General features: G+C 35.5%; 1 protein-coding gene across 1 annotated transcript in view; it reads left to right on the top strand.

Moving 5' to 3' along the window:
• The window catches only part of TAFA5 (TAFA chemokine like family member 5), a 470,986-nt gene extending 460,168 nt beyond the window's left edge, over positions 1–10,818 (top strand). The window contains exon 4 of the mRNA XM_030959391.1: positions 10,724–10,818. Within this exon, the coding sequence (XP_030815251.1) occupies positions 10,724–10,729 (6 nt within the window). The 3' untranslated portion in view covers positions 10,730–10,818. The remainder of the gene's footprint in view (positions 1–10,723) is intronic.
• The last annotated feature ends 2,162 nt before the right edge of the window (positions 10,819–12,980 follow it).

Genomic DNA, 12,980 nt, shown 5'->3' with positions numbered 1-12,980 from the left:
GATTGATACTGGCTTCTTATGTTAAGTATTACAGATACCTTAAGAGCCAGAAACTCTTAGTGAATAACTTCCTTTCAACACAAAGAGGTGTGTAAGCTAATTTCATCTGACCTGAAGCCAGAGAATGCTATATTATCCGTCTCTCACTATACCTTTTCTCTTTAGCTGCAGTTTTTATTTTGATTCCAATAGTGGTAAAGACAGAGTAATCTTTAATCTGTTACATAAATCTAAACTGTATTATTCTTAGACTGAGGAACACTATACTGTTTATCATTTATTAAAAATAACAGTGCTATTACAGAAATAAAACAGATGTTAACACCAATCTAACATAGTTAATTGGCTCATCTATTTTAATTTTAGAGTTAAACCTCAATAGAAATAATAATTTGGAGATGAAGAGCTAAGATCTGAACACATATTTAGATAGATGATCAGATATCAGCTCTTGTTACGAGTTAGAATTTTATTGGGGGATGAGATTCCTTTGGTTTTGTTTGCTTGCTTTTGTTAAGTAGCTCTGTAAATTGCTAATTTTTATTTTCTAAGGAAAAAAGGCAAAAAGAGGTTGTACTTTAGGTTTTCTTAAATTAAAAATGCCTACAGTCAGTTCTCTCAATCTTTCACTGAGGGCAGTACACAGCCCTGTAGGTGTTCTTTATAAGCAGCACACAATTACTGCTGTGTGCTGTATTCTGACCTTTTTATTGGTGCCCTGTATGTCCTTTGCACTACATCTGGGATATGCTAATCAGACTCCTGACACAGACTGAGATTTATCGATTGCATTATCCCTGAAATGTTTTTGGGTTTTTTTTTTTTGCACTGGCTCAGCTCCCTCTTCCTTATGCTGATTAAAAAATGTGATTCCACACCAAACAGTGCATGTCTTTAGTTGGCATTAGCTTATGAATCCATGCCCTGAGTCAAACAGTTGTTGGAAAAAGTCCTGCTTCTCTGCTGTGACTCCCTTTGTGCAACATACACCATTTATGCTTTGTCGAAGTCTCTGAAGATCATGAAAGTTTCAGAACACCTACCTTCTGCTTTGATGAGTGGGAGGAGCTGACAAATGCTGGAAGGATTAAGAAATTTGTTTTCTGATAGTCTAGATCCACCTAGTGAGCATCATTTACTCTGATTTCTAACTTCTAATTTTTATATATATAATTTTTTTTTCCTTAATGGAGGAATCTCTAAAAAGAAAAAAAAAGAATTATAGTGATCTGCCAGACAAAATTTTTCTGGGCAACTTTTATGAATGACAAGATGAGGGATTCAGAAAGGTGAAATGTGACTTAGAAACATCTTATCTCCTTTTTCAACTCCTAAGGTCTTTCAGCAGGTCACAGACATTCTGGTCCTAATGCAAGAGAATGTTCTATTGGCTTGGTGATAGGCATTTGCATTATATCCTTACGTTCTCAGGTTCCTTGAGATGCTCTTTGTACGCTCTACATGAGACACCAAACCATGCACATTTTTTATAGCTAATGCAATTTTGGAGATAAGTTTTTTCCTAGATTGCAGCTAGGGGAAAAGTATCAGCTTTCTAAATACTAAATTCTAAATAAATACTCCCTTATTCATAAAATGTAAATTTAGTTTCTACACAAATCTGAGCCATCTTCAAAAACAATACACGAGTGGTCTTTGCTCTAAGGTTAAAGTAACACAAAAATTATTTATCCAGTGGATTTCCACAATTTCAAAAGAAAATTTGACAGATAATTCAGTATAAGAAGAAAGACACAATCTTGTCACTGAAAATAAAATCATTAAGCTATTTTTGTACTAAATCTATTTAAATATGTAGAAATATTTTCACCTTTATATTATGTTCCTTTCATTTTCATACTGTGAAAGTCAAATTTGAAAAGAAAATGAACAGTTTGACTTAGAATCGAATCAGAGTCTGGACATGTGTTTGGCTCCTTGGTTCAAAAGCCTTACAACTAACAGGCTCATTGACTTATATGTTACTACAGACTGAATATCAAGACTGGTGCAGTTAACAATCTTTTATCCACAAAGGATCTATCATTTTACATTTTCATAGCAAAATAGAGATTAAAAAACACTAGTTTGACAGATGCAAACAACTTATCATACTGCTTTCTTTTAATCTTTATTTGAGAGACAAAAGAGAAGGCTAAAATTACACTATTGGATTCAGGTACAATGTTAAGACTCTTATATCTTAATAGGAGCCTATTAATAAAAACTTATTGGTAAGTATTGCAGCATCACTTACAAATACATATTAACAACATACAGGTTTTTCAACTAAAAACTGCACTGATTTAAAGGGTGTGTTATTTCCTTCAACAAGGTTAATAAAGAAATTCTGCTGAACAGCATACATGCCATGTTAAGAGAAGTTAAAAGTGTGGCCATGTCCAGTGCTCTCTGGGGTCCAGGGACTCTCCCCAGGCTGAGGGGCACAGTGGATGCTTTGCTGTTTGCAGGTACAACCAGTAACAATGCTGCTCACTTATTCCAGAGACAGACACACAGACACACACACAGGCACACACACAGACACACATATGCACTGGCATGGCCAAGTCACACAGGTGTCACAGACAAGGCACTGCCTTCAACAGTCCTTGGGCTGCAGAGGCAGGAGGTCACTGCTGCAGGCACACACACAGCACTCTCCAGGGTCACAAACACATGCACATTTGTGGTTCCCTCAGGGACCAGCAAGGCCCTTTTGTCTGCCTGGGACCCCAGCCTCTTGGACCCCTTTTACCTTCACAGATCTCCTTCCTGCTGGCTGGCCCAGCTTGGCAATCATTGCACACATGCAGCACTCACCCGAGCACCCCAAAATCACTGGTGCCCCAGATCCCCAGACAGCAGTGCAAGCCCTCCACCCACTGGGTGCCCCTGCTGCCCCCTTGTCAGCTGGTCCAGCTTAAGGTTTTTCAGAGAACAAGCACACTGCCCAGAGCCCCAGCAGCCACCACATAGCACATGGCCTCAGTCCCGTGGTGCCACTCCATCCACCAGCACAGAGCTCCTCACTCACATTGATGTTCTGAGTAGTTGTTTTTTGAGATCTGTACCATTCCCACTCTGTATGTGGAGGTTGAAGATGCCCACTCATCCCAGTTGCTGAGACCACGCTTGCTCCCATAGCTGACACCACAGGTTAGGGGCACCCATACCCCCAGACTGTGTCCAGTGGCTGGCACCAAATTCCACTCACACATATCCAGGTCTCACCAGTAGCTGGAATTCAGTCATTGCATTGCACATATACACAGAAGAGAAAGAGAGGGATTATACAAAGAGAGAGTTAAGAAAATATTACATTTAATATCCTCGTGTTTTGTGGGGCAGTGGTTAGAGACAGGGACAACATGCAACAACGACATCCATGTGGCAAAAGACAGCATTTATTGTATCAGCCCGTTATACAGGGGCTTTTGAAAAACCTGGTCTGGATAGCTCATTGGTCTGATCTTTGACACCGGCCAGCTCCCAGACCAGTGAGATGTCTGCAGCCTGGATGGAACATAATTGGTTCAGGTTCCTGTCAGTCAACCCAGAGGCCGGTTTTATGGAGCGGGCTGGGTTTCTTAGTTGTAGCAGAGTTAATTGCCCAGTACAAGCCAGCTTGTCCAGTAGCAAGAAAATGTTTAAGAACAGGATGTGGGAAGATAGGATAGACTGAGGTGATGGGACACAGGGCTCAGTCAAGGAAATGTGCTGACTTAACCCATTTTCATGTAGCTGCTCCTTTTTACACCATTTTCGGTTTGCACCTCACTTTGTCACTCCCTGCTTGCCCTTACCCTTCACATTGCCTCACCAGCTAGTACAGTCCCACTGACCTCCCATGTACCAAAAACCAGTGTTCTGACTTGCCTGCAGCTTCCTCAGAGCACATCATTTAGTGCTAATGACCAGGTTTGTTTCCTGTTCTCTTCATAAACATTAATTGCTCAGGTTTTATGTCTGTGTGTTGTCTTCCTCCCCTTCCTTATCCTTCCAACTGAATAGAGGAACATTCTCACCATCCATATGCCCTAAGTGATTTGGGTGACTAACCACAATTGTTTGTATCGCAACCCCTGCCATCACTGTGGTCAGGTTTGTCTCTGTGTGTTCTTTTTTATGGCTCCTTTGACCAGATAACCTTAATGGCACAGACAAGCCCCTTACACTTACCTTCATATATTATTTTCAACCACACTAAAGCTGCTTCAGAGGAGAAAACACACGTAAATCATATAATGAAAAAAAAAAAAAACCCAAAAATCCCCAGAAGAAACACAAGGAGGGAATATAATTGATGATGTCTTTTTATGAAAACAATGTGAATTAATATTCTCTTATATAAAGCAGAATCATCCTACAGTTAATGATGCATAAGGAGGAGTACCATAAACAGAGGAGGAAGAGGTTCTAGAAAGGTTTTCAGATAACTCCTTTGTTAAATCTCTCAAATGAATTCATTCTTTCTCATATGTGCAAACTCCTGGAGAGCACTAGAAGGGCTGCATTGACAGGTTAAAATCACAGCTGTACACTAATACACAATATACAGTTGGTTAAACCCAGAGTTTGTATTTATATTTAAACATACAATTTTAAATATGAATGCTTAGCCAATATTTATTTTTCAATGGTCTTTTATGACTAAGTAATTATGTCACAAAGAGATTCTGCTATTTCCCATAGGAATTTTTCTTTGAAACTCAAACTTAGGAGAAAAAAACACCTTTATGAAGTAACCCTGTGAGCTCCTGCTCATGCAGGGATCTACTGTAAATATTCTCATTCAGGGAATAAAAATGTTTTTATGCTTTAAGTGTTGATAAAGCAGAGTAACATTAATTTCTTTTTGTTTTCTGATCTCTGATATAGTCTTTCATTTGTTCCTTAAAGAATACCTTTAATGAGTCTCTTTACCTCATTTCATCCTCCTTTCTTCTCTTACTCTTGGATTTCACTGCTATTATTATTGTTATTTTCTTTTCCACAGCTATTACTTCAGAAGCAGAATCTTCTGGGGGGATGATTTTCCTCTGCTGTGCTCCCAGGGGTCTAGTTATGCCCCTTTTAGTGATGTCCCTGGTGACTATTTCATTTAAACATATCTGTTTTGCTTTTGTATTTTATCAGTGAAAAAATAGTATTAGTCATAGCAACAATAGCAATATTGAAAACTTGTAGGGAAAAAGGATGAAATCCACCACAGACAGGTCAATGAGAAAAATCCAAGACAACATTTTAGCCCCAAATATTTAATATCACGGTATCCAGATGCAAATTTGGAGGTTGAAAGAAATTGAGATGAAACAACCTCTTATTAGTTTACACTGTGATCCTGAAATGGGGTTAGAAATGGAAATTTTCCCACAGTTATTCTTGAGCTGCCACTTTTTTAGGAATTGTAAATAAGATCCTCCTTTTTATTTGAGTAGAAGTCAAATATGTGAGTGGGAAAGCCTGTGCATTGCATAGAGAAATTAGATATTTCAAAATACACATGTGTTGATTAGGGATTTAGGAAATATGGAGGACCAGAGAGTTATACCTGAAATCCTATTGCTTTTCAGTCTCAGGACTCTGACATATCTGCAGGTAGATATGCTCATCAAATTAAAAAGAAATGACTGTAGACTATCTAAGCATCTACAATAAATTACTGCCCATGGGCCACTATTTCCTGCCAACTTTATATAGAGAGTTTTATGAATCATGCAAGAAATTGGTGATAAAGATAAAATATCCATTTTAGTCCAGCAGTTTCAGATCCATATCTCACCATGAACCCTTGTTACAGGCTAATTATATAACAAAGCTGCATCACTGTGCAAATCAAAGTGTATGATTCATGAGATCAGGGCAAAAAAGAACAAAGTGGAAGCACAGCTGAAGTGCGATTGTTACAAATGATGACTTAGGAAGAAGGCTGAGCAGCTTCTGATTGTACTGGTTTCCAAACCAGTTTCTTGCTGGACCCAGACAGCCAGTTATTGCACCATTTCATTCCCTGCTGTATCAAAGCTGTGGAAAGCTGGGCTCCCTTTGCTGCCAGCTCCAAAAGGAGAAGCTGGGACAACAGCTTCTGCAGAGGGAGAAGACCCTCCCTTCTGAAGCTGTCGGTTCTCTCTTTCTTCGTCCTTCTCCCCCCTGGCTGTGCTGTGGAAACCACGAGCTTTGTACATCCACTATGTCATTTTTGTGGCACAACTGACCCAGCCCCTGGTCTTCTTTCTTGCAGTAGAAAAATAACTTTTCACTCAAAAACTCATGAGACAGCTTAAGAAGTCATCCAGCATTTCAGTCCCTGCTCAGTGGGATGTTAATGCCTTTTATACTGGTAACAGTTTAAAATTTCTGAGCTCTTGCAACCTGCTACTCTCAAAAAAATAATTTGAAATCATTCAGACAGTGTTTCAAACTGAAGTGTAAAGGCAGCTATCAAAATTTTAATAGTTCCAAAAAAAGAATGCTATCTGGGGTTATAATTTTCATTTTTATTGAGAGCACAAGAGACACAGTATCAGCTTGCTGTTGGCTGTTTATGTACAGATCTCTGTTTTTGTCAGTTAAAGAGGGTTTTTTTTAAAAGACTGCAATCAGAAAAGTATTTTCATTTGTATATTATTTAGAACAGTTATTCACTTTTTGTAGCTCTTGGTTATTTAAAAATTATCCAATAGGTACTAGTAAGTATTGTCTCTGTTACTAAGAAAAAGATATTTTTATTGTTTTAAATAAATAAAGGTGTGCAAACCAAAGCAGAAACACCCTTTATTATTGATTCCTGGTGTATAAGTTTCTTTAAGCCTGTGGGGTTATATTAGTCACAGTAACAGCATGTCAAATCTGAAATAGTAGGGAAACAAAGTAGGAAACTCACCAGCATGTGTAATGAATAGAACCAATTTATCTATTTATTTCATAATTCTTTAAAGGAGCAATCTATTTAAGCAATGTATTGGGAATGTTTTAAATCATTTTTTAAGGGATCTGCACAACAGTTTCCTCTATTGTACAGCAAGCTGCTACTACTCAGAAGTTTTGGGGCCAATTCCTGGTTCACATGATAGAAGTGTTACCAGTATCATAAAATAGATGCAAACATATGTTATGAAGTTAATGCTAAGATAGAAACAGATTGGGCTGACAACATCCTGGAGACTACATTAATGAATAATTTGCATAAAGTCACTTCAGTGGAAAACTTTATATTCAGTTTACTAATTTTCTCAGCCTGAAGAGAGGTAATTTAAAACAGTAGTGAAAAGAAAATATTCCAAGAATTGGTGGTAAAGACATGTACTGTAAGTATTTCCTCTACTATGACTCAGTATGTCCTCTACTATGACTATGACTTCCCTGTATCTTCTCTGTACTCTCTTCCATTACCTTTCTAAGGTTTAATTTCCTTTTTTTTTTTTTTTTGTTTCAATACAGGGAATACAGGGAATGAGATTCTGCCCTTTCAAAAGATATTCTTGAATCTCAGTTTTCCTCCCAGTTTAAGGGACCTTCTAACTGAGAGAGTTTTTGCAATGAACTCTGTGTATGTGTACAGTTTCCACCAGAAAGTCCAGACTTCACAATTTTGAAGCAGAATAGACAAAATTATAATTTTTTGCAATGGTTATTTCTTTGTTGTTTGTCCTTCCTTTTACCTAAATGCTTGCATATTTATAGAAAAAGACAATAAAAAATATTTTGTAACATATGTACCACTTCAAACAAGTGCTTTTCTGATACCAATTTTATTATTTTCTGTGGGGAAAAAAAGTTATTCTTACAAAACATTCTGTAGTTTGTTTACAGATAGCTGGCCATCTACTTAGGAATTTTTTTTTTTTCAAAACAATAAGCATATAAAATTGGAATGGTCTGGATTTTCCCTATTTCAAAATTTTCCATGAAGATATGTAGTTTGTTGTATTATACAGAGTTATGATAATGCATAAGCTTGTTAGTAACAAATTATTTTTGCTGACTAAAGTCACTTGGAAAGTGTGGAAGTAAATAACTAATAATAATTATCTGCTGATTTTATACTGCTGTCTATTGCCTGCTAATTGTGGCTCTAGCCTCTCTCTTTTTTTTAAAGAAAATTCTAAATCATTGTCAACAAGTCTTTGGCTTATTCAAGCAAAATTCCTTCCATAATATTTTCAAAATTTAGTATGTGTCTGTGTTTAAAAAGCTGCAGCCAGGGATATTACCAAAGAAAAGTATCTCCAGTGAAATACCCTGGGGAAGATTAATATTCTCTTACTGAGGATTTAAATTGAGTGACAAAAGAAAATTTCTCTTCAGGTATCTAAAGTAAAATACATCAAATATCAATACTTGAAAAAAATGGGAGGGTTTTCCAGGAAGATGTGACTTGACATGAAAAGGTATTGCACAATATGCACAACAGAGAATAAAAATATAACAGTGTTGTTCATGATAGAGGACCCAGAAAAGAATGAGGCTCCTAAGTCAAAGAAATATGATTTCCACAAAATTAGAGATGAAATTAAAAATTAATTCATCATGTATTTAATGCAGGAAATTCCAAGGAAAACAAACATTTTCTGTACAGTTTCACTTTGAAGAATTATTAGATGGAATTTTCATTTAATTAACATGCATTTAAATCTGTGTGATGAAACAGTTCCCGTGTGTTTACTGAAGTACCTTTCTTCAGGCCAGATTAAAGAAAAAAATGAGAAAATTGGAACACTGCTATAAGAAAAGGACACCAACTTTTTTGAAGTGAAACGTTAGAGCAGCTTGTAGCTGTTCATAGCTTTCAGCTTTGAAATGGAATATTCACTTCATGCTGCCTTGCTATGGTCACCTCAGTTGGCTGCCAGTGGAACTCTATCATTTGATAGATGCAGAATAATTCAAATTTCCAAAGTGGAATGAGCAAATACTCCCCTTAGGTATTACTTATAGTCCTAAAGTGACTTACTTAAACAAGTCTAGTTACTCTCTTTAAAAATAAATTTTATATTTATCCAGTATCTTCTCCTTTCTGTATGTTTACTTCTTGAGAAATATTATTTGCTTTCTGAGATACCATTTAAGTTGAAACTTTTGGTCCTGCTAGAAGTATAAATTCAAAATAAATAACAGTGAAAAATTTGTTAAACAGAGTTTAATGTGAAATATGAACAATTTAAGACCTTTTTTTTCCCCTGAAAAATAATCATTATCTGAATTCCTACAAATAATAAATACCCAGAACTTAGGACACATCGATTCCAGTAGTATGACACTCTTTATTTTCTATGAGAGTAGAAATAAAGAGTATTAGTAGGTCCCATATTTTACATATTTTATGAAATCCATCTGGGAATTACAAAGAGCCAAATTTTAATTTTAGACCCATTCTCTTATATGTAAACTAATAGCGAAAGTAGCAAATAATTATAATATGGTCATGACTCTTTGGTGATTGTTGTAAGGTGACAAGGAGAAAATACAACAGAAAGTAAAAGCTCATTCTTACAAAGACAGCTAAATCCATGACTGAAATTTTACCATCAGATTTTGTAGTAATTTTGCATTATTTTATACTGAGAAGGCCTTTTAGAGCTTTGGGATGTGACCAACTAATCCACTTAATACTTATTTAATTATCTCAGCACTCTATTTTACAATTCTCAGTGAACTACTTAGATGTGAACTGATACCTTCTCATCACAGATCTTAGAATACAACCTTCACAAAATTTAATCAAGGGGAAATTAAAGTAGAGCAATCTTAAAAAATTATGTCATCTATATGCTAGTAGTTTTGTTCATTTACAGTTATTCACAGAACATATATGAATAACATTTTACATATAAACCTCAATTTTGTGATGAATTTGGAAGATTTAGTAAAGGCTCTCAATAATTTAAATATCAAGCATAATTGTAAATGGAAGATACAGGAAATCATAATGGTAATAGTTTATATACATATTAATACAGGATATATTGAATAGCAAAGCTACACATTTTTTTAGCAAGTATATATTATCTTCAGGATCTTGACCTCTTACAGTTAAATTATAAGGTCAATAGTAAACACTGCAAGAGCACTCTATGAGTGATACTGATGTGATTAACCCTGTTAATTATAATAGGAAGTACACTTAATACAGACATTGAAGAGGCATATATTGGGTAGATGTCAAGTGTTTGACCACAGCTTCAGCAGTAAATGCTGGATTGACATGAAATTATGTACGCCATGTGCTGGAGACCAGAGGAACTCTATGATGGGGAAGAGTCATCTCAAGTAATGAAGATCTCATGAACTTTTGTAACTGCTGTAGTTTCATTAAGATAAATTGTGTATTGCAGTGGTGTTTTTAACATACTAATATTTGTAAGACTATTCTATCATTCTGTCTTTAGGTGACAAAAACATCAACTCTTAAAAGTTATATTCCCTCCACCCCTTGTCATCCTGTCTTCACTAAGGACAACTAAGGATATGTAGTTTCAGAGATGAGACCAGAGTCCCATCTAATACTTTAGTTTAAAAAACACTAAACCCTAAGATTTTTGGTTTACTTTTTTTTTTAATGACTATGAAATTGAAATTGAAACCTTTGTCATCACTGCCAAAACCAAACTGACTTAATTTCACTGGTGAACTACTTATGAAGTATTGTTAAAATATAAAAGGTGCTGCATAACTTCCAAGATTTGAATCTTTCTTACATTATTTTCCTTCTGTTCACTAGGAGTGACTTGATATTATCTGGAATATGCAGCTTCAGGAGTGGTTCTTCCATCTTCAGCTCCTTCTTTCAAGAGCCACAGAACTACAAGATCCCTCTATTTGTGTTCATATTTGAGAAACAAGTATTTGTTACATATTCCTAACAGTTTAAAGTATGAAGAATTTGTATTTATTGATGTTTTTCTCCCACACTGGTCTTGCTCATACTTGGATATTTTTTTTGCCCTCAAAGGAAAGATTCAGTGCATATGTAGATGATAAGAAGCTCAATCTATTTAAACTGGAAATGAACCTTGTTCAGATCCCAAATGAATTTTTTTGGTTTCATTATGTAGTATACTGTTTTTCCCCCTGTCTTACTGGTTTTAAAATCCTGATTGGGTAATGTTTGGAGTTGCTGGCTGGAGTTACTTTTACTCTTGTAGCTCTCTCGCAGTGGAGAAATGCACCAGGGGGAAATGAGCAGGTGGCTGATTAGGGTTAAACCAAGACATTCCTTACAGAAGATACAGAAGTTGCTGTATTCTGTAGATCATCAAAACATTTCCTGGATAGTTCAAAGCGTTTCCTGGATATCCCGAAATCATCATCAAATGAGGGCATGCAAGCATACTGTAACTCATGGAGATAAGTGTATGCAGCAAAAATTCCAATTGTGACCATAAGAGGTATTTGTTCTGGAAGTGTTTTTATCTGCAACTGCCAAAACAAAAGTTGATTTTTTGCTTCTCTGCTGTAATAGGTGAAGTCAAAGTAATGTCTTTTCATATGGGATGGTCAAAATATTTAGAGTAGAAAATTCAGACACTGATCATAAAAATAAAGAAATTCCCTACATAATCTCTCTACACATCTGTTTTAGTGGTTGTTTTATTTTTATTTTCCTTTATTCTCAGAATTATTCTTCTTGCAATATGCATTGTCTCAGAGTCATTCCTCCCTGTGTGGACTACATGTCCTTTCTTGTCTACATCCAAATGCTGCAGCACTGCATCCCTAAATGGTGTGTCAGAACAACCTTGCAGAACTATAAATGACACTGAACTTGAATGCTAAGCTTTTACTACTGTTTCTTTCGTCCTGCAGTTAAGACACCAGCTTTCATTGATAACTACCTCAATCCTGCATGTAAGCTGTCCTTGACTTGTATAAACAAATTCCCTACGCTGTGTAAGGCTTCTCTTTTGTGTGTTGAGGCTTCTCTTTTGTGTGTTGCTCAAAATCTTGACCATAGCCATGAATGTTATCAAACATCTTACCAAGGCTTCCCTCGTTCCAAACACTTTATTATAGGAACATATCCAAAATTCTGCACGTTTGGACCTGGTATAACTTTTTATGTTCTTGAGCTTAACAATATGTTTTTTACAGAACAACTGGATAAAAAACAGCACACAAGCTGATTTTACACACGTCTAATTTTTCTCTATCACATACAATAGAGCTTATATATTTAAAATAGTCTTTAATAACTATTTGTATTCAACAAAATATACAAGTTTTTCATACTTCATTAAAGTGAGAGAATATCTAGCATAATTAGGTATTGCAGTGAGAGACCTAGTTTTAAAAAAATTGAAAGTATTAGACTCTTCATCAGATTCCATAATTTTCAAAATTCAAGTTATTTTTTCTCTTAGTTATCATATGGCACTGAAAGAGTTAATTAAAGCAAGGAATTAAAGAATATAAGCTCATCTTCTGAGGAGAGAGTGACCTGTCAAGAGAAAGAGTTGTATGAATCTATTTATTTTAAGTGCTTGACAAGAACTCTATTTAAAAAATAATGAGCCACACGTGCCACTATGTTGAAAGAAAAACTGGCATCCCTTGGATGGGAACACTGGAAACAGACTGTCTACATTTGACCCATGAGATCTGTGCATTATTTCAGGCCTGCTGTGCTCATGTTTGAATGATTGTGTATTTCAGGATCATGAATCTAAGTGTTCTTTCTATATTTTTCTGGCAAAAAAGTTTCTTGGTAATTGTATGTGATATGGTACTGTATGTTTACTTGATTAAAATCTCATGTGTGAGAATTGAATTTTGATTTCTGATTTCTTTTTTTTTAATCATATATTATTTGAATTGTATCTATTTTTACCTCTTAAATCAATACCAATCAAATTATACAGAGTAATAAAATACATTTCCATTCGGCAGTGTTATTTTATTAAAATTAAATTTATTTAATCTCTTTTTTAAAAGTGGCATATAATACAAATAAAACAAATCAAGTGTCCTCTCCCTCAGAG

The sequence above is a fragment of the Camarhynchus parvulus genome, chromosome 1A (genome assembly GCF_901933205.1).
Source record: "Camarhynchus parvulus chromosome 1A, STF_HiC, whole genome shotgun sequence".
Classification (NCBI taxonomy): Eukaryota; Metazoa; Chordata; class Aves; order Passeriformes; family Thraupidae; genus Camarhynchus; species Camarhynchus parvulus.
Note: the sequence above shows the minus strand (reverse complement) of the source record. Positions and strands in the feature narration are given on the sequence as shown.